At 36.1% G+C, this 22296-nt stretch overlaps 1 protein-coding gene across 2 annotated transcripts in view; it reads right to left on the bottom strand.

Annotated features, from left to right (window-relative positions):
- NCKAP1 (NCK associated protein 1) overlaps window positions 1–22296 on the bottom strand; it is a 62055-nt gene that overhangs the window by 20936 nt on the left and 18823 nt on the right. For both annotated transcript variants that reach the window (XM_059820137.1, XM_059820136.1), the window contains 18 exons: window positions 17820–17912; window positions 17570–17626; window positions 16428–16570; window positions 16252–16342; window positions 13990–14127; window positions 13206–13254; window positions 12575–12731; window positions 11910–11966; window positions 11301–11397; window positions 10965–11071; window positions 9744–9876; window positions 8143–8224; window positions 7643–7701; window positions 6705–6850; window positions 6081–6213; window positions 4251–4370; window positions 3806–3945; window positions 2468–2599 (listed from right to left, as the gene is read on the bottom strand). In XM_059820137.1, the coding sequence (XP_059676120.1) occupies window positions 2468–2599; window positions 3806–3945; window positions 4251–4370; window positions 6081–6213; window positions 6705–6850; window positions 7643–7701; window positions 8143–8224; window positions 9744–9876; window positions 10965–11071; window positions 11301–11397; window positions 11910–11966; window positions 12575–12731; window positions 13206–13254; window positions 13990–14127; window positions 16252–16342; window positions 16428–16570; window positions 17570–17626; window positions 17820–17912 (1934 nt within the window). The remainder of the gene's footprint in view (window positions 1–2467; window positions 2600–3805; window positions 3946–4250; window positions 4371–6080; window positions 6214–6704; window positions 6851–7642; window positions 7702–8142; window positions 8225–9743; window positions 9877–10964; window positions 11072–11300; window positions 11398–11909; window positions 11967–12574; window positions 12732–13205; window positions 13255–13989; window positions 14128–16251; window positions 16343–16427; window positions 16571–17569; window positions 17627–17819; window positions 17913–22296) is intronic.

The following is a 22296-nucleotide window of genomic DNA, read 5'->3' as shown; positions in this document are numbered from 1 at the left end:
TAGATGCCAAAGACAACTGTATTCATGGTTCCAGCAAAAATTTCATGAGACTGTAAGAATACTAAGTATTTTTAAAATAAAGCGCTTCCTCCGCCCCACCACCACCCCCCCGCCCCCCCAAGGGCAATCCACAATATGGAAGGCTTATATTACAACTACTTTGGTAAATAAATTAATGTTAGAGTCTTTTAAAATACAAAACTTCTGGGAAATGCAAGAGCAATGATGTATTAAATTGTTCAAAGCACATCAACTAAGGCAAAAATTCTTTGACCAAAGTTGCTGTCATAGTTTTAGTTTGAAATATCTGTAAAAAATATCATATAGCTCAAATTAAGTATGAATTAAAAACATTCAAAGCAAAACTCCTATCTTGTGTTGCTCTGTGTTAAGTATTTACAGGCACCTCTGATTATCTTGATATTAACTATGCCTACTGTATTTGACTGCATAAATTTTGCAAGACACAGACTGTACCATTTAATCTCTCTTCTTTCTGCCCTCAGCTCATGCAGTATTAAAAAAATAAATCTCAAAGTTATCTTGAAAGGTCTCATCTCTTGCAATACAGACAGCTTTCCTAAAGCATACTCTTTTTTTATATTATATTTCAACTGTTTTAAATAACTTTAAGTTATCATAAGCTCCGCTTTCCACAGCCAATGCCTCTCAGCAATTACCTTCTAAGTAGATAAAAGGAAATATTTTTTACATCATTTGGTAGGTAAGCTTCAGTTATATTCGTATAAACAATTTTAAAAATGGGGGTATATGTTAAGTAAATAAATAGGAATCTTATTAATGAAAAACAAATCTCCCTTTAGCTGACACAGTGATTTCTATCTTTAATCAGAAAGTCAAGAAATTGCAGGATGTACTTTGATTTGTCCAAATTCTTACTGTAACTAAACCCAGGCTTCTAATAATAGATGTCCTATACACCAGGCTAGCTTGCAAGCTAGATCAGAACTGCACAAAGAACCATATACTCCCTTTTAACATACATGGACATGAATTTTACCCAGTATCTCACTGAAACCAGGCCCTCAGGCAACTCTATCGGGGGGCCCTTAAAGCAAACAAAGTCTTCTTAGTAAACAAATACTGGTTGTAGTATTCATTTTAGGTTTGTAACAGTCTCAGACCACTCAAAAGCTCAGCTCTGAAAGTATGGCAGAACAAGGCAGAACAAAGGCAGAACAGCAACAAAAAAAAGTACGAAATCAGCAGATTATTACCTTCATCACAGGTGAACGGGATGAGTTATTCTGGAGGAGAACATCAGCTTATTTAAGTAACATTTTTGTTGTTGCTTGGAAATGTGCAAATAAGCCTATTTTCACAAGTTTACTTCTGAGACCAAATCAAAATTGGTATTATTACAAGATTAAGTGGCATAATAATAAGCTCTAGTCCAATCACACATGAAACAGCAGGTTAAAAACACTAAACAAAAAACCTCCTAACACTGAAACACTAACACTTTATTTAAAGGTAAACTGCAAACCTCTGGAGGAAATGCCACTTAAATATCTGAAAAATAATTATAAACTGAATATTTATTCTGTTTGGCTAACAAGTCTCATTTCTTTTATGAGGCAAGAAAAAGGAAAGCAGACTCTGAAAGCCATCTGCCTGTGGCTTCAGCCCGAATCCAGAAGCAAAACCCCCCAAGATTAAAAAAAAAAGAGCAAATATGACCTTCACTGGTCTAGGTTCATACACCTGAAGATTACAGCTGACTACTTATTAAGTCGTGAAGTTACCTTTATTTTTATGCCACCTTGTCTTATTTTAAAGATGGAGGGCTCCAGAGACCTAGTATTATGTCTTGATGAGTAAAACTTTCATTAAGTCTTCATACTGTGTATGCAATATAGAATTAGTAATACTTGGCATAAAATACAACCGGGATAGCCAGCTGTTTTAATATGAAGTCCTCTCCAGAAGTTGCCATTTGCCTACTTCTGTAAACAACGATGGGAAGATCAAGGTAGGAACAGACAGGAATATCAAGTGGCAATACTTTTTATTTTTTTAAAAAAGGTAATTAAAATGTCTTTTCATTTGGCTTTGTCAGGTCTGATTTTTAGATTTCCCTTTCAGCAAACCAGTAAACTCAAACACTTAAAACAATCCAGCACTGCTCTAAAGAAGGGTGGGAAAATAGTCTTTACAAATGCCTAAAAATAGGTGTCACGAACTCCCGCAAAATCCATAGGACTAGGAATGCAGGATCAGGCTAGTGTGATATTAATTTCTCATATATTTTAAGCAGGAACTAACAATTGTGTGTATGTCTGCACGTATAAATTAATTGTCATTTCAGTCAGAATTTGACTTACGAGTTTTGCAATTCACCTTTCTAAAAACTAGTTTTCCATAGTAAGTATACAATACTTCCAATGTCAAATCAACAAAGACTTATATTGTATATGAATACTTCTAACTTTACAATATTTCTTACTTGGTAAAGCGGATTTCCAGGTGAGACGTTAAATATTCTCTTGGGGTAAACGTGTGCTCCCAAACCACCATGTTTGGTACGTAATTGATCGAGAAGCAGAGTTCAGAAAGTGCAGTGTGCAGTTTGTCCAGGCTTTAAGAACAGGCAACAAGATATTAAGAAAAATATTGAATGTAACATAAGTATGTATTATCATGGAAAGCACACACTGGATGGAAGATGCTTCAAGAGCAGGTACAGCTCTAACTCTTCCTTGCATCAACTTTTTCTGCTTTGAGACACTCTTCTAGCTTATTTAAAAAAACAGTATTTTGGGTAAGAACACATCCTACAACTGCGTACTGATCTGCATCACATACAGCGATGCGAGATACACACATATTTTTGTATGTACATAGAATTGTGTCCCGCCCCCCCCCCCCAAGAAGACCAGGCTGTTCAAGTGGTTTTTCCTAACTGAACCAAGCAACACAAGCCATGTTTGCTACTAGCCAGTGCGAAAAACCTGAAAATATTGCGGGAGGGAATCTTAAGCTACAACTAAGTTCTTTTCCCTCTACTTCTCTAATCTTTACAGTTCTCTGACGTTTGTTGTTGCAATTGTAGCAAAACCACTTCCCTTTCAGCAGTGTGTGTCCCAGCCACAACACTAAACGTTTATTGTTTCCTTTTCTTAGCTTCCTTCCTCCTCATACTTTTATCACTCTATCATCTCGTCCTGTGAGCTTCCCTAACAATTATCTTCTACCTTTTCCTCCCCTATCATCTCTTATAGCCCAAACTATTTATTAATCTTTGTTATCTCTTTCAGGTGGGTTTTTTGGTGTTGTTCTTTATTTGTTGGTGCTTTCAATTTTTCTATAGCCACTAACAACAAAACCTTCCTCAGTTGGTACAGGCACTGGAACCTCAACTCTACCCCAGCAGCTGCAGGCAGCAAACAGCCTTTCGGCAGCAAGAACTTCCAGCCCAGCCTGTACTCTACTAGTTCACAGTGTTAAAGCAAGGCAGAATCGAAGATGCTGTCCACTCCTTGGACTCCCACTTCCACACCAACTGGTATGACTATACAGGAAACCTCGCTACAGCACAGGGAGATCCTTTCTGCTCATGAAAGGAAACAGCCAAGGGGATAAATTCAAGATAGACATTGCTATTGCTCTGCGTAACAGAATTCAGTCTCTATACAAGCTACAGAAGCATCATATGCTCACTAACTACAAAGTCGTCGTATTTACAGTCAATTAAACTTACTCAAATTAAGCAAGAAGCATTCAATATGTAAAACACACATGTTTTGACACGGGATTCTAGGTGAAAGGAATAGAAGAGGCTTACTTTGTCACAACCAATCTGTTTTTCCTCATGCTTTCTACTCCTGGTTTCTCCCTTTCAGGTTCTCCTTTCTTTCCAGTCTGTTTTTTTGACTTTTTGTTCACTGCTTGACTGATGGTTTTGGCACAATGCTTTGGCAGCAACTAGCAGAGGAAAAAATAGCCCCCCAAATTAAAATCCAACTTCTTAGCAACCATGAGATAACAAGATAGGTTTATGGTCCAGGTGAAGACTTCATCACACAAGTAACACACTCTTCCTTTGACTACTAACTACGCAATTCTAATGTAAGAAGTTTTCCTCAAACCACCTTCCATTTTATAACCAGAAAACTTCTCCAAAACAGGAAAAAAAGGTGAACAGGAAATAGAACCATAAAAGTTCAGAAAGTTGAACAACCTAGAAAATCTCAAAGGAGAATTTAAAGAATAGACACAACCACGCTCACCTGATCACTCAGTGTACACTGTTCTGTGCAAATGTCTGTGATAAGATTTCGAGCTTGCTTAGCCATTTCATCCAAGAACATGTTACACAAGGAAAGACTACGATCTCCAATATGATGTCGCTGTTAAAAAGGACAAAAAAGGAATTCTTATTTTCAGTTTCTTTCCTGTTAGTCCTACAATATTCAGATGACACACACACACTGTACTGCAGTTAGTGGTTCATTATTCCTTATTAGTCTCAGCTCCAGGATTATTTTTTTTTTTTGGAAGCAACTTGAACCATGAAATGTTCCAAGTCAAAATGGCATATTATCATTAAAAATACTTTGCTTACTGTATTTTGCAAAACATTTTCTGTAAAAGGAGGCGAAATAAAATTTAAGAAGTAGGTTTTCATGTTTAGTTTTAGAATGAATCTACTTTCAAGTGTCTAATGCCCAAGGTTTCTGTGAATCACCTCTTCATTAATTTGTACCAGTACTAAATCTAAGAGAAAAAAAGCAGGCAACTCAAGCTATAGAGAAAGCACAGTGCCATTCACAGCACTGAAAAAGTCAATAGTGAAGCTCTACTGCATTAATTTCTGGATTCAGTTCCTTTGTTGCTGGATCTGCACAAGCATAGCCTTCTGTCTCAATGAAATCCTTCTTTTACCACTAATGTTTACTTTCTAACAGCCACACTACCACACATTGTACTCAGTACAGCGAAGATTATTTTTCCAAAATGATAACAGCTACTAAGTCATACAATTCAGATATTGAATTCAAAGTTCTGCTGGCTGTGGCAAAACGTGCTTGCTGCAGCTGAATTCACAGTAACTAGCGTACAGTGGACTTTGGCTACTGATTCCTTACTGTTACTATAATTGTTCTGAAAGACATCTCTTGTCCTGAAGGGAAGCTTTCCTGCAAACTTTTTAGTGGTCGTCTAGTATAAATAGAGTTTGCAGCTGTTTAAAGCAAAGTACATAGGGAAAATAATGATGCAGACATATACTGAGACAAAGTTTGGCAGAAGAGGATTTAATGTTTAAATAAGAAAAACTCCACATTGAGCATATTACAATAGATCTTATTCATCTAATTGTTTCAGACGAGCACTGTTAAGAATGAAAATACCCTTTCATGAGCACTACCCAAAATTGGCCAAGTTAACCCCTGGAGTAATTCCAAAGTCAATGGACGTACAGGAAATGTACTAAGGGATCTATTTCATTACAACAAAAACAGAAAGAATTTCCTCAGAATCGAACTACTTCCTTTAACAAAGGGTCCATTTCTTTAAGCAACATTCTGTATTTTTTCATTTCTAATCCTAACCAAAGAGGGCTTGCATTACCCAGTTCTGACCAAAACAAATGCTTGCATTATACCGTGTATCACTCAGGGTTGTTTTTTTTTTCATCTTACTGAAGAAGCACTATTCTTAACAAGCCATACAGGACTCCGAACTTCCTACTTCCTTTTTCTAACTATGAGCTTATAAACCATTTCAAAGAAACACTCTTGCTTGTAAATTTTAATAGGCATACAGGGTTTATTAGCATCTAAGCCTGAATGACCCCAGAAAAGTCATCTAATCTTTGGACCTTAGTTTAATCCCTCTTTAAAGCAAAGATAGTAATACTCACTTCAGAAACAGGTTTTGAGATCTATGGGTGAAGAATCACATACGAATGTATCTACTTGTTTTACTTCCCTTTTTACCACTCCCCTCCCTCGAATCTTATATTGCGATAACAAACACCTTCTTGCAGTGTTCAGCTCTAGTCCTCTCTACTTTAAATGAGAGACAAAAATAACTAAGACAATATATTTTAAAATTACCTCTTCTGGGCATAGTTCATGGGTGCAGCTCATAAAATGAGTACAAAGCAGTGGGAATGCAATTGAGTATCTTGACTGAGAGGGAAGCTCCAAACACTGCTGAAACATCTTCTCAAAAGCACGACTGTAAAAACTGATCAGAAATAGACATTTAAATGGAATACATACATAATTTTGCTGCAAATAAAGTCTACTTCACACAAATCAAATATGCTATTAATGTCAGATTTGTAGTTAAAACTTACACCAAAAATTGCATCATCTTTCAAAGAAGTTTGTTTTATGCATTCACTTACATGCATTTTATGTGCATCTTTCTATTATTATTATTACCATATTTTTATTCTGATAAAATAAAAACTTGCAAAAACTTGCACCTTTTGCAAAAATGTATTAAGGAAGAATCTGAAAATGACCCCAAATCAATTGTGTGACTGCTTGAGGAATCTCTCTGACAGATCTTCAGAAATACCTTTATCAAACTAATTCAGATGGAAACTGGAAATCCCAATTGATTCTCCCACTAGCCTATCTTCCTACAGTTTGCTATGTAAAAGTTACACTCGCAAGGACAAACCAAACAATAAATAATAAAAAGCTTGTACAGTCAGGTTAGTAACATACCAAAATATAGAAAGATCCGAGGTTTCAACCAACATCTCCACCAAAGAATCTACCATTTTTGTGTGGAAAATGATTGTGTTCATCATTTTTCCTAGTTCTCTATGGTCTGCAAGACTAAGCGAAGCTTTAGAAACACTGGTGTAGGCCTGGAAAGAGGCAAGAAAATTTCTGTGTTATATCTACAGTTGCTTTTTTGTAAATTCCATTGCTATTGCCCAATAGAAAGGTTAAATACTGATTATGCTATGCATAGGACACCTGTGTACTTGAAGACCGTGGATAGACTATTTTATCTTTCCACTATAGCTTAAGAAAAGGAAACTGTCTTTCAATGAAGTCTCCAAATGTCATTTGAATACAACACCAATCCACAGATAAACCGTAGAACAAAGTTATTGAGAAAACACAAACACGCACTTGTGAGCCCCCCCTTTAACAATCCAGTTTCAGAAAAGAAGAAAAGAATGAGTGTTTTGAAAATATAAAAATAACATGTCTATCTAATCTTGAGTCAATGGATTTTAAGTCTAAACAGCAGCCCCCCCTTTATTAAGCAATGGAAGATACTGTTATTACAATGCACAGAAGTGATCTCACTGACCATTATTTTCTCTCTGAACAGCCTCCCCCTTCCCTTGGCTGGGCAGGCAGAATCACGCTCCGTACAGTGCACAGCTGCCCACAAACTGCTCATCCTCAACACAGCCTATTTCCGAACTGTTATAAACACCCCAAAGAATGATTTGCAAAAAGTATGCAATGTAGACGGTCACATCAAAACGTAGCAAATTATCAGCTTAAGTGTTTGTTTAAAAGAGTAGGTTATCCTTAGATAGCCTGTCATCCACTTGCAATGTGAGAGTCAGCTAAACCAGCAGTAATTTTTTCAACGTTTTGGTTTTAATTTAGCAGTGTCACACATATTTAGAAAGTCTTACCTGCAATCGAAACCAATCTAATCTCATTCCTCTGAAGTCAAACACCTCTCCATCTTCAACTGCATCAGGGAAAAATACAGAACATAAAACCTTTAGGAAAACAACTACAAATTCAGATATACTACATCAGACCTTCTAAAAAAAAAAAAAAAGCCCCAAAGTACTCAAGAATTACTTGGTACTGAACCTCGTATTTTTACCCAAGAATTTCAATCCAGCACAGCCACGCTAATAGGAATTAAAATATCTAGATGAAAATGTGTAGAATACACTTTTTAAATTAAAAGGTAGGATTACTTCCCAAGAGCGTTCTTTAAAAGCTCTATCTGCATAGAGTTGCCCTGGAAAAGGGACACACAGTAAAATGCAGAGAAACAAGGGAACAAATTCAGATTATGCAAGTTATCTGCTTCTACTGATTGTATGAAACAAAAAGCAACGGAGCTTTCCAGAGGAATCTGTCATTCTGTTACCATTGTCCCAAGTTCATTTAAACTTACCTTGTTTCACACTTAGTGAAGTCATTGTGTTTACAAAAGAGGACATGATGATTGATTCATCCTCTGGGCACACTGAAAGATTCTAAAATACATGTTGCTGCTATTATTATTTCAAACTTGGTTTACAAAACAATGTCAATACCCATGCCCAATTTATCAGCTATATCCTGGAATGTACAAAAATTTACAAAAGGTAACTTAATTGATGGAATATTTCAATTAATGCTCTTTAACAGCTTTCACTTTTTAATTCCTTGGTTGACAACAAACACCTAGAAAAGCTTGCTTCCAAACCAACATCTGCTCAAAATGGAAACATCTGTCAGTAAGCATGTCCATGCATTTTCAGGCTGTAGTGACTTACAAAATGGACGCAAAACATTTTCCTGTTTTACATCAGACACCGAACATTTTTCTGACCTCTACAGGCACCTGCTCTGTCTGCAAAGAAAATTTGGCCATGGCAGGATATAACAGAGCCCGCATCAGCATCACTTCGCTTCCCACAAAACCCTCCCTCAACAGTTTTTTTACTAACATTAATTTGAATGACTTATATGACCTGAAAGATGGGCTATCAACTTTTCAAATTTTACAAAATGAAACACTTCATGAAAAAGCAGTTTCAGCAACTGGTAAGATCATACTTCTATTAAACAATACAATACAGAAGTTTCCTGTAATTCCAGCTATGACTGACATTTTAACCTAAAGGCTGAAAAAATCCAAATTATTGCTCAGTCATTTGTCTAGTCTTGTGCTTGATACCTGCTATGAATTAATTACAACTAAAATTCAAGCCAATTTTTTTTTCCTTTCTGTTTAATCCTAAGGATTATCCTATCTAAACACAGAACACTTGTGCCACTTGTACAGCATTTAGAAGTCATTCACTAAATCTAGGAAATAATTTCCCAGGAATCAATGACATATGTCAAAAATACTTAATTCTGTCACTCTAAAAAAATCTGTTAACATGTAAGCATATGGAGTTATAAGCAAAAAACCCCTGCAAATACAGTTATTTTGGTATTGAAAGTAAACCCGAGGATTCAGTTACACTTAATTTTAACATTGATACAAACTGGTATTTAAACTGTTTAAATAGTTCGTTTAAATAAACAGTAGAGCAGGTAAGTTCCACCTTCTGGTAATTCATGTAATGCTTGAAGTGTGAAATTAATTTTTGAAGACAACAAAAAAGCTTACAGTGCAAACTTGTCAAGCTTGAGTAGCTGACCTAGTCACGAAATCTGGGCTCCATCTACTGGTCACAAGGGAATAAAACCAAAACAGTTCACAAAGCCCATCAGTTCTTCGACAGGCTAAATGAGAAAAAGTTTCTGCAACGCTCCTTCAGCGGCAGTACTCGTTTCGTTGTCTCTAAACATAACACTGCTTAATAACATTCAAGTACTCATATAAACAACCAAAAGTACAACTCTAAATCCCAGAAATAAACAGCAATTTAAGTTAATTTGCCTTATTCCATCATGTTCATCAAAATCAACAAACCAGGATGCATTCCATGAAGGTATTTTGGACAAAAATCCCTTTTTAAAGTTTGCATTTGAGAACCCCAAACCACAGCCTTGACATACCTGAACAAGTTCATTTAGGACCACTGCATCAAAGCCGGAGAGATACTGCACATAGTATCTCTGCATCACGGGTCCGTATTTTCGCACATGTGCTCTGAGCTCCTCCATGTAGAATATTAGCTCGGCTATGTGTCTAGGCAAGAAGACAAGGAAAAGCTTACAAATATGAAATACCCAAAATATTAAAACCAATTTCTATCAGTGGAATGCTTCTCAAGGGGATTTCCTCCTGTACCTTGCTTTTAAAACTATTATTAATAGGCAATTTCTGTATGAAAATATTTGTTTGCATTATAAAATGAGTTTACGTAGGTAATTTTCTCTGCAAGGTAAAATCCACTCAACAGGAGATAAATTAGCAGGATGCCCTTATGGTAATCCTCAAAAGGTTTGTATAACTATTCACTTATTTTTTTGAAGAAGCCTTTCTGTAATGCTCAATTTGAAAAAAAAAAAATTCTCAAAAAGTGGTTAAATCTGAAAAATACAACTGTAATAACTGCTTTTCTGTTGCGTTAGTTTAGGTAGCTTGTTTTTTTTTTTTAAACCATGAGGATGGTTAAATGCTTGCACAGGTTGTTTTAGAGAGGCTGCGGGACCTCCATCCCTAAGACCTAGTCCAGTGAAGAAAACCCAAGGTTTTCCTGCTCCAGCTGTAGAAATAGCCTTATGATTGTCACTTGCTGTTGAACTCCTGGGGTCAATACACAGACTTTCTGTTCAATCTCGTGTTCAATAATCTTGAGAACAACTCAAAGACAACTAGTGCCCTTCTGCCTATCCGTATTCATAAATCGCTTAAACCCATTTCTCCCTTCTGTTATGACGACTCTAATGCTGTATTATATAATTAAATCTTACCTGATTTAAAAGACAGTGTTGCTACAATCCAGGAGACATTCTACAAATCAACAAATCAAAGCTTTTTGACAGTTTCCTTCCCCCCACCACACTGAAGACACATGATAAAGCTTTTTTTTGTTTTGCTTTCTCAAAGGAAAAAAATGCATAAATATTTTTATTTTATAAATACACTTTCTAGAGAAAACAAACTTTCACCTATGTGCTTCAGTTTCTGGGACTCCAAGGTAAAGATTTTCTGAAGAGTCCCAACTCTTCCATATAGCCAGCCTTTCCCAAGATCCCCTTGCCTCCAAATGCACTTCATCTATGAAATTATCTTGAATATTTAAGGTATCACACTAAAAATTGTTAACATACTTATCTATGAAATCATCTGCGCTCTTCTTTGGCATATTATCTGCATGACGAAGAAGCCAAATAATTTCATCACGAGCAAAGGATAATGCCATAAATACAAAAAGTGCCTGAAAAAGAAAAGTTGTTCACAAGCTTATAGATACATACAACAGTTGGACACCTTGTGCACACTAAGAGGCAACTAATCTCTAAAACCAAAGAATCTTAACACTTAGGTAGGTTTTCTTTCAGAGTAAAGTGTGGGCTTTTCTCCCCCCAAACAAACTAACTGTCATATTATCACTGAGAAACAAAAAGTAAGATTGCATAAATGCAAAACGTAAGAACCGTAATTACCTTGGGACCCAACAGGCCTGGCTGATCAGACAGGACAGTAGCCAGTTCTTTGAGTGCAGAACGTAAAAACTTGCGTCTCTCTCTATGCATTGAACCGCTGCATCAAAAGAACAAACTGAAACATCAGCCACTGTGCTAACCACAGAACACTTGATCTTTCCAAACATTTAAGCCCTAGCATAGGTAGCTCATGTCATACCAACTTCAGAAGTTCAGCTGGCACCTCTATCACCAATGTTGTATATTCCTGAAGTATGATTAAATTTAAAAACCAAGTTCTCTGCCCCTGGTCTGCAATTTGCTTTTGACTCCACTAAAATACTTCTATTTAGTTTGCATTCACATTACGTAATTAGACAAAAACTGGACAATAAACAAACTAAATGCTTCTGTCCTGAAAATGTGAAAAATCATCTAAAACTTGCAAAGTTAAATCGATAATGGCATACCATTAAGCAAATCCAGATTTAAAAGAAAAATCAGCACAAGATCTCATTTGAAAATGCACAATTCATTCAGCATTCAACAAATCCTGTTTATACATTCTTTATAACTTCACTAAGAAAAACAACACCAAAACCTGTCAGGAAAACTTTGTAAGACACTTACGCATGTGAAACAGCAGCTTCTTTGCACTCTCTGATGTCATTAATACGCTTGTTGTAGCTGCAAGTAAAAAACAATCCAATATGGTAATAAGTACAGCAGCACAGTTTAGAAAGAGCTGCGACTTGCTATGGCATTGCAGCTCCTCACAAGCAGGATAGAGCAAAAACCTCACACAAGACTTATTTCCCTGCTCAGAGCTAAATGCTAAAACTGGATACCCAAACCAAAAATACTCTCCGCTGAAGTGGTCCTGGGATTAGCTGGTAGAGACCTCAACTTTGATACTGCCTGAGTTTTCATGCGATATATTGCAGAAACAGTGGCAGACAGTTGCAATTTTTCAGGCAAACTCTGCATTCATGGCATCATTTCTCTTCCCTAGATTAAGATTTATAGGTGAGATCATTAATTTTAACTTTTGCCATTTTCAAGACTGATTCACCAGACTTTTTCAGAAGGGAGATAAAAAAAAGCATGATGGTTATGAAATCAGGCTCCTGGAAGTTATGCATTAAAGAAACAGTCAAAGTACTAAGCAAAAATGTTTGTGTACTGACTATCCTCAAGCAGAACTTATATGAAGTAGAAGTAACATTTTCCAAACAGTTCAAGAAATTATACTTTAACGGAGGTTCTGAAAGGAGAAAAAGAGAAAGAAAACTTACCCTCGTATGTTTACAAACAAGTCTTCGGCAGCTTTGTGAATATGGAATACTTCATCTCGAAACAGAGCCAAGCAAGAGCTGCTTTGAAGTGCAAGTTTCCAAAGGTTCAAAGCTGTAGCGTCACTATTTAGGATTCCATGGCACAAAATAAATCCAACTTCAAAAGTTCACATTGATGCATGTCACAAACCAGATGCACAAAAGATAGTAAGAGAACAGTGAGATTATTATGCATTTTCTCTTGAACAGTTCATTGATAAACTGTTTAATGGATAACATCATTTTTTATATATATATTTATAAAAATACCCCACATTATTCTAGCGGAGGTATTTTTGTAACATTTTTGTAACGTGAATTCCTTAATCCTGATACTACTCAGCTATTTCATCAGAATTACTAAAACCCTCATTTTTAGTCGAAGTCTGGAATAAATTGATGACAAACTGCATTCCATCATATGCCGAATTCTAACTTCACTGCATGCAGACATATGATACATACAAATGAGGTTTAATCAAGCTCTCTAGAATCTAATTTGAATACAACAGCTTTTGTACAGCACAGAAAAGCAAGCACTCTTAAATGTTTTTTAATACAACCACGAGCTGTTTCAGAATATTTTACTCACAAATGATCCATTTTTCCATTGCATCCAGAGAGAGGTATTCACATGGCATCTGTTGAAAAAACAGTAATTTGTAGCAAAGTAATTATATAAAAGACAAAACATTTCATGAGAAGTACTTTTTAGACAAAAGGTACAAATAAAGCCTTAAACACTGATGAATCGTGGCAGACTGCTTCCAATTACTAACAGGCCACTGTTTCATCCCTCTAGAAACTGAGGGTTTGAACATCAAATGAGCTTCCATACCCTCCAATACCTTGAACAAAACAGTGAACCATTTTTGACAAATGCTTAGCGTCAACAAACATTGTATTTAAGAATATTGAAGAACTAAAGGCTTTTGATGTGTGCTAATCACTACTTGAGAGCTGTTAACGCTTGAATTTTTTCAGAAAGATGACCATTCATATCACAACTGAGGGAGCAAATGCAAGTAATTAAAATTTTAAAGGAAAAAGCTCTGATTTTCAGTCTATTGGCCCAAGAACTTCTTAGACAGTACACAGGGTTCCTTCCTTCTACACTGCAGAAGTTAGTATTGCTTCCCTTCATCTTCTGATTATTAAATACTGCAAATGAAGGCATGAGCTAACCAACAGAAGGTTTAATTAACATGAGAAAACTTTTCCCCCGTACTAAAGTACTCAGCTCTCCCAACTAACCTATTTACTTCTCTGATTAAAAGCCACATAAAGGTAATCAAATAGAGAACAAAACATCCCCACATTATTTTACAGAAAACCCTGCTTAACTTTATCAAACAAGGCAAATGAGAAGGCCCTACTGTGTCAGACTGTGCAGGATTAAGCATTGTGCTGGGGGCACTGATGAGGCTCAGTAGTTGTGCGTTTCTCCACTGGTCAGCTGAGAGATTTCTTCGAGGATAGACCATCTGGAGTGAAATCAGAGCATCTGAAAGGGACTAAAAAGGAGACCAATGATTAGTTTGAAGATGGCCTCAAGGCTCGGTCTTGAATAAATATCCAAGCTCTTTACTTCATGTTGTGAACTGTGTATTGACACCGCCACACTCCAAGCACAAGAGACACCAAGTACTATTTTATCAGCAGTGCTGTTTTCTCAGCATTATTACTAACAATAATCAAAGTATTTTACTGAAGCAGTTCGGAAATTAAACTTGAGGTTAAAACACATTGCATCTAGTTTACTTCATATATATAAGACTATTCCAGGCTAAGGGAGGGATGAAGAGAAGCAGAGAGTTTTGATTAGAGTTATAAAACTCTAATTCAGAATTAGAGGACACCAAAAAAAAAAAAAAATCAATAGAGGACAACAAATCCATCAGGTACAACTGAAAGTTGTTAATTATTTATTCAAACATCTCAATTATTGTGTTATTCCCTTCTCTGCCACTTCATTTAGTATGTTCTCCCTCTTTGCTAGCAAATTATAATGATTTTGAGCAGATACTGTCTACAGGAGCACCTTCATAGTAGATTCAGCTTATCTGAGTAAATGCTGTCCCACACCTTCTCCCTGTCTTCTGCATTAATACAGGTGCTTGTATGAGCCCTCAGGGAGCCAAGTCTAAGCGACTCAGGAAAACAAAAGTCATCTGCTGAACCTAATTTAAAGGACTAAACAACCATCAGGTTTACTGCAAAGTAGTGAGATGATGGAAGGCCAACTTAAGTGTGCAGTTCCACAACAGCGTAGCCTAAATATTTGTTTCTATATCATGGTGCCTGAAGGGATCCCTGACCCCAATTTATATCTCTAGCATAGAATAAGCAGAAAAGCAAAAATCAGACTGAAAAATGGCTTTGCAAAACATTTCAAGGGAAAGGACTGGTTCACTATTAAATACGAAAGCATAAACAAAAATAATACTGAAAAGTGAAGCATGTTTGCTAAAATGTGTACAAGAAAAGATTAATTGCAAATGAGAGCCTTAGCCAAACAAGTCTTAACAAGACAGGAATCGTGCAGAAGAATGTTAAAAATAAGATTACAGATTATTTAGACAAATGAGAGGTATTCAAAACTATTTCACTTCAGAGCACTTAGAAGTAGCTGAAAAACTCTCTGAACTCCTAGTTAGGACTATCTTCAAAAGCTTAAGGAAATTTAAAAAGTCAAGAGGACTAGAGAAGGAAAATACAACCAGTACCTAGACTTCAAAACATGGAAAAAACTCCCCCTAAACCTTAAAAACTTCAGGTAATAACTTAGTATTTAACTTAAACTCCTGCCAAAGATTCCAGAGTAAGTTGTTAGGCAATCAATTTGCAAGCTCCTAGAAAGTAACACCTTTATAAATCACAGCCAGTCGGTATCAACCAAACAAATCCAGTTTCCTTCGACAGCAGAGCAAGCTTAGCGGACAAACAGGAAGTGATAAACAAGATATACATTGACTTTGGTGAGGCTTCTGTCCCTTTTCCAAGGTATTCTCGTATGAAAATACAGCCAAGATAAATCATCACAGAACTGGTGCACAACCAGGTGTGTAAGAAGGCAAGCTTAAAATCATTCGTACAGAAAAGGCTTGAGAAACAGGGTTCATTTAACTTAGCAAAGTCAACCAAGCAGCTTACGCAATGTCAGTTTTTGAGTATGGGAGATATTATTAAAGAGGCAGCAATGATCTCCAGAATCCCCAGTTTAAGGACAACCAAAAGCAAAAACTCTCTGGTTACAAAATAGAAAAACACATTCCCCTAGGATGGTAAGCAGCAAAAAAATGGTTTCATAGAAACATTAGGAGTCTCCTTAATTTCAAGCTACAAATCAAAACACAGATGTAGCTATTCTCAGATGATCCACAACTGATTTTATCAATTTCTAATCCTTAGTGAATAAAATGGAACCTTACCAATCGATCTTAGCATTCCTGTACTGCTACAGGTTCTGTTATTTAACAGGATAACAATCCCCAGCCCCAGACATCCATTCTAAGTAAAATTTCCTCTAAAATTTACACCTAATGGCCTCTGACAAAACAAACTCTTGCATATTTACTTTTTGATCTCTCCTCCTCTCAATTAAGGTTATTGTGTGCCTGTGAAAAGTAGTTACATACTTTACTGTGAGGTACAAATTCCTCCATCATTTTCTTTAAAGGATTTTCATAATCCACAATCATCTGGCCAAGGCGTGGATATTCTCTGTCACTAAAAGCAACAACAAACAATTCACTCAGATGTAGTTATTATTACTATTATTATTAAACACACTTTCTACACAACAGATTTTTACCTTGCTCCATGTGTCATTTCATGGGCATAGTTATACAATCCAATGATAGCCTTCCTTTCTTCAATTCGGGACAGCAGTATCATTAGAGTTGTGTAGGTTATAATCAAATCTAGGTAGTTCTTTGTTAAATCAAAGTTTACAGTCTAGAGATAAAAAACAGTAAATTATCATTCTAAAACTTTCAAAAACAAGCATAAGACTTTCCTTACCTTCCCACCAATCTTCAGCATTTTTTAGATACAGTGGACTGCCTTGATCAAAATTTCTGTTCTGGTTGCATACAGACTTAGTATAATCTTAGTTTATTTGCCCAAATCCCCAGAACTGTTTGTATTAATGAAAGCAAGCATGCAAATAAATGTTTCCAGGCTCAAGTGGCACAGGTTAGCTGACAGATAGCAACTTTTCTTGGATGTTACTAAGGAGTGAGCAAGTGCCTTGGCCTGTGAATTATCTTAATAAGACTCTAATGTAAAAAGCAAGCACATATCCCACTGGCCTGCTAAGATCATTCCATAGGATACATACCTGCTCCTCTTTCATAGTATGACACTAAGTCAGCCAAAATCTGCAATAATGACTAAAACTAGCAAGGTGACATTATGAACGTGAGAAAAGCAAGCCGAAACCAAAAGGAAACAGTGTTTGAGGTTTTGTTTTGGGGTTTTTTGGTGCTTGGTGGTTTGGGGTTTTTTTAAAATCTAACACTTTCAGCTGCTTTTTTACTTGCTTTAGCCAACACCAGAAGTGACTTCTTCACGTGTCTCTTAGGTGGACACCAGTAACATTCCTGTTTTGTGGGCCTACATGGCTTATGCATGTAGGTTGACAGTAAACCTCTAAGAATAAGCTTGCATATACAATAAAGCAAAAATTACAGCAATATTTGTATGTCCGATTATGGACAATGCTGTTCCTGCTGTCTAGAAGTAGCCTGCTTAAAATGGTCTATCTTCTGATTTCAAGCTATTTATAAATAAGTTAAGAGATCTGAAGATTACAGTATTTTTATTTCTCTTGCATTTATAACTAGAGATGTCGTGTTTCTTGGGCTAACGCAAACAAGTCCTTCTAATTCTCCACGCAGGACTCTTATTAGAACCACTGAAGTGGCATTTGACAGTTTAAACCCAGAAACTTACAATATCAAAGAAGACTTGGCAAACATCAATAGTGTTCAGCAGCTCACAAACGTGGTCCTTGAAAAACAAAAGGAATAACTTTAGTTTAAAAAGATCTAATTAAATCACTTTATTATGCTTAGCGATTGAGACTTTTTTTTTTAAAGAACAGAGCTACAAGTTCAGCTAGTTCATGATATAGTGTTATTTCATAAACAAAAAGACAGAAACCTGATGTGACAGAACAACTGACATATCTGCAATACCTTACCTTAAATTCCATAACATCAACAAACGTGAAGTAGTATAATGCCAGGTTCTTCAGAATCTCTGATTTTTCTTTCTGGAGCTGAGCAAGCTGTTGCTAAAAGAGAAACAAACATGCACACTGTTCTTAGGAGATCTTGAGAAGACTGCTGAAAAATAATACCTGTGAAGCGCAGAGTAACCAGCAGGCTATACAAAGAAGCCTTAACATGGTTTTCCAAGACTGAGGTTCTGTGTGTCTCTTAAAATACACACAAAGCTCTCTGAGCAGATCATTTTAACAGCTGCCAACTACACGTTGAAGATAAAAGTCAAATTAGTACACATTAGTACCAAAGTCATATTGTTTAGCTCAGCTAGAGATGAAAATGGGTAGTTAGGAAAACAGTGTTATAGTATGTATATTTAGCAAAAGCAGAACAGTACATGAGCACAAATCAGTATGACAAAAAAAATAATGACGTTATTTGAGGTGGGAGAAAAGAAGGTGGCAGGTTACAAACTTTACTACAGAAAAACATTATGCTTTTAAATTCTGAACTTACCAAAAAGAATATCCAGGCAAAGCCACGTTAAGCATGCAAAATAAAATGTAGATACAAACATAAAATACAGTAACGGTTCTTTGACCAATTCCATATAAACACAATAATACATTCAAACAAAAGCAACAAAATAAAGGAACAAAAAAGAAGCAAAACACTAGCATTAGACACTGGTGGATAAAATGGAAGAGGCAAATGTGAATACAAAGGCATAAAATAGTTCATGGGGGCTTTTTAATTTTTTTTTTAAACAGACAATGAAATATCATTTAATTACTGTATTTTTCAATATTTTCTGGAGAAACCAGACAGATCACTTAAATAATTACAATTAAGAACACAAAAAAAGCAGCTGTTACTGAACAGCCGTTCTGTTTATCTATGTATTACAGTCTCACAGCACTGCAAGAGTCCAATTATTTAACTTGCAATATCCAGCTACTAATTAAGTCTCCTTCCTGATATATGAATTGAAATGAGTTAAAGCAGTCATAACACTCAATATGAAGAAGTGCCCTCCAAAAAGCCGCAAGATTTTAAATTAAAGACTGATCAAGTTAAATAAGATTTTCTTTTCAGCAAGAGCAATCAATTGTAAGAAAGATTAAATAAATTGTTTCAAAGCGCTTAGCTTATTTTCCTATGAGAGGTTAGAACCGAATATGCTTCTTCATGTCCTTCTCTTTATAAAGCTGTGGTCTGTGTTCTCAGTTTTATGTAAAGCACTAAAATTCCTCCAAATTCAAAAAATAGACTGCCTGGACCACTACATCATATATAAGATGATTTTTGCTTCTTTCCTCTGAATTTTTAGATGCGATTATGATTTTTAGAAGCAATTATGATTCTTAGAAGCCTTGAGCCGTAAGACTTCCATTATAGCCAAGGAAGACAGGCATATACAGAGTTATGAGCAAACTGGAGCGGCTACATTATACAATACTCCTGCCTACTCTTAAACCAGAGCAAAGGATTTAACTTTGAAGGTCTGACTTTGAATGCCTGCCCTACATAATATTTAAGTTTCTTTCACATAGTCATCAGCTGGGACTTAAATGAATAATGGGTGCAAGTACATGTGTTTGTTTTGTAACTTCTGATAATTATCTTGTGCACTAGGAAATAGGTTATTTCCATTTAAACTGCTGCTGTACAAAATCTGTTTTCAAATGTAAGTCCTATGAATTGTATTTTCATCCTCAGTATGAATTTGCTGCTACCTTTCCCAGCAGTAGCAAACCTGAACTACCTAAAGCTGCCTTGTGCTGGGAGTATGAAGCATTCGGCATCATCAGGCGCGGCGTCCAGAGCTCCTGCAGCTCTGCACAGCTCCAGCAAACCTCGGGGCTAACTTGCATCTGTGCTCAGGACCTCCCCAGAGGAACGTGCTTTGTACCTTCAGGGCTACTTCATCAGTCAACAGTTGTTGCATGATGAAAATTCATCACCTAAGATGCTCAGTTTAAACCTCCACCCTGACCCTATTGTTTACAGAATTTATTACCAGTGATTTGTTTTTAGAACGCTAAGCAAAAATAGGGTTTGTTCCTGCACAACTAACACAAGCGTGAATCGGATTAATTTGAGTTGTTTCATGACTTTTCAGTAACAGGTCACACAGTATTATTCAGAAATAAGACTAATTCTAGCACAGAGAGAAGACAAACCCAAAACTCACATTACAACTGGACATATGGCTTAACAACGTTTTTCTTAATTTTCCTAATTTTAGCAATGCTAAGAGAGACTATAAAGATTATAGGTTGTTGTACATGACACCTGGTTTTGGTATAACAAACAGCAATTAAGTGCAGAGGACACGACAATTTCAAAGCCACAGTAAGTGGAGTGGGGATATATGGCAAAAAGGGAGACCGTGCTGGGAACTACGCTTGCAAAAGAAATAATCTTTTATCAGAAATTCTGTGAAACCGGACTTTAAATAAAAAAACATCAGGAGATATTCATTAGACTCAAGCAAGAATTAAGGGAATCACTGCTGTGCATTTTTAACTAGTTACTGGTATTCCCAGAAATACTTACACTTAAATGACGCTAAAACTTTTGTACAGAGCTAAGGGGATCATTCTTTGAGCGTTGAAGGTGTCAGCAAACTTTTATTTATAATGTTAGTATCAAAGTAAAACAATATATCGACTGTAATCACTGTTAAGTCAGTATGGTGCAAATAGTTCAATTCACACAGCACAGCCTGTGTGATCAGTGATGTTTAAAGCACAGCTTACAGCATGTAGGGTCTTGGATGTTTATTTGCATTTTTATCACTCAGGAGGAATGTGGGTGCAGCTCTTTCCACACCCACTGCAACAAAACTTTCCATTACTAATTTCCTAACAGCTGTTCAGAAATAGCTGGTGCTATATCGTTTTGTATTTGGTTTGAGGCTTTTTTCCTTAGCCTGCAAGTCCATTTATCAGCAAACATTTCTGTTCCCAATATTCAACAACAGTTTTACAATAGGATAAGATGAAGAAATAACTCTTAAAACATCACCAGAATCAAAAGATTATTTTCACTACAGCTAACCATGCCTTGTTGACTGGTTAGATTTTATTTATTCTTAAAGAATCTGAAGCACAAGTTATACCAGAGAGAACAACAGTGTTTTTGCTGAACAAGGTGAGTTGGATTTAAGACATATGAAAAGCTGTAGAAATTTCAGCATGACATGGCAAGATCAAAACAAGAGAAATAATTTATCTGAAATAATTTGTCTATTAAAATACCACATCTCCAATCATATTTGAATATTATTTATAAATCAGGATTTTAAATACCAGACAGCGAAGCTGACGCTTTGTCAAGTATGTTACCTACAAGAGAAGGAACTGACCTTTACCAAGTTGTCTTGTGCCTTTCCCTCCTCATATTAAACCCCCAAAATCTTTACAGAACTGATTATGGGCACAGAGAAAGTACATTAAAAGTGAAAAACAAAACAGAAATTGCAAGACAGCCTCACTTAAAGCTTACATGAACACAATGGCTCAGAGACAAGAGACTAATGACACAGACACTAGGATATTAACAAATACAAATTTAATATGAAGGCACAGGAAAAATACGAGACAACTAGAAAACATTGTTCAGAGAGTTTTATGTGTGGCAAACCAGAGGATATCTGTAGTTCTTTAACTATTTTATCATATTTATCTGTCTGGTAGCAGCAGTATGTGAATAAATGTCTTATTTCATGATCCAGGAATAGATGGCGGGTAGGGAAATTTTCTCCTTCTTCTATCAGTGTGGTGTTTTTCCTGCAAGTATGATCATTAAACACTTGTATTTGTTTTCTACAAACCGACACCATAGATATTATAATGTCCTTAGAGGAAAACATCGTCAACTTAATCTTACTAGCTGGAATGTAAACCCCAAAAAGCAGTATTACAAATTCTGACTGTTAAAATTCTGGGGATAGGGGTAAATAATCACTGTCAGTATTCTTCCTGTCATTTATTATACTCTCTATGCTTGCCACCTGTAAGTCTTTAGATGAAGATTCTAAAAATTCAACTCATTTGAACAAAGTTCTGCTTCTACAAAATCCGTAGCAGAATGGTGGCGAGAGAGAGAAGGATCTAATCGAAGTGCAGAGAATGAGTTTCCAATTCTGTAAACTAACTGTAGAATGCTGGATGTGTCCTTGGTTTTGTTATTTCCAATTAAAAGCAGCCTCTGACATGACATGCTGCATATAAAAATATGTAATAGAATATTTAACATGTTTACTAACTAATGTTTATACTGCAAAACTTATTTGGTTTGTTTTCAAGTTTCTAGCACTAAGTTAACTCTTTTGAAAAGGAAATAGCCACCATGACCCTCCACAACTGTTACGGTCCCCAGGGTTGACCTTATTACTAATGATGGCAGCCAATCGGAGCGGTGAGGCTCCTCTTTACAAACTGATCT

This window comes from Gavia stellata, chromosome 8, assembly GCF_030936135.1.
Source record: "Gavia stellata isolate bGavSte3 chromosome 8, bGavSte3.hap2, whole genome shotgun sequence".
NCBI classification, from domain to species: Eukaryota; Metazoa; Chordata; class Aves; order Gaviiformes; family Gaviidae; genus Gavia; species Gavia stellata.
This window is presented reverse-complemented; position numbering and strand designations above follow the sequence as displayed.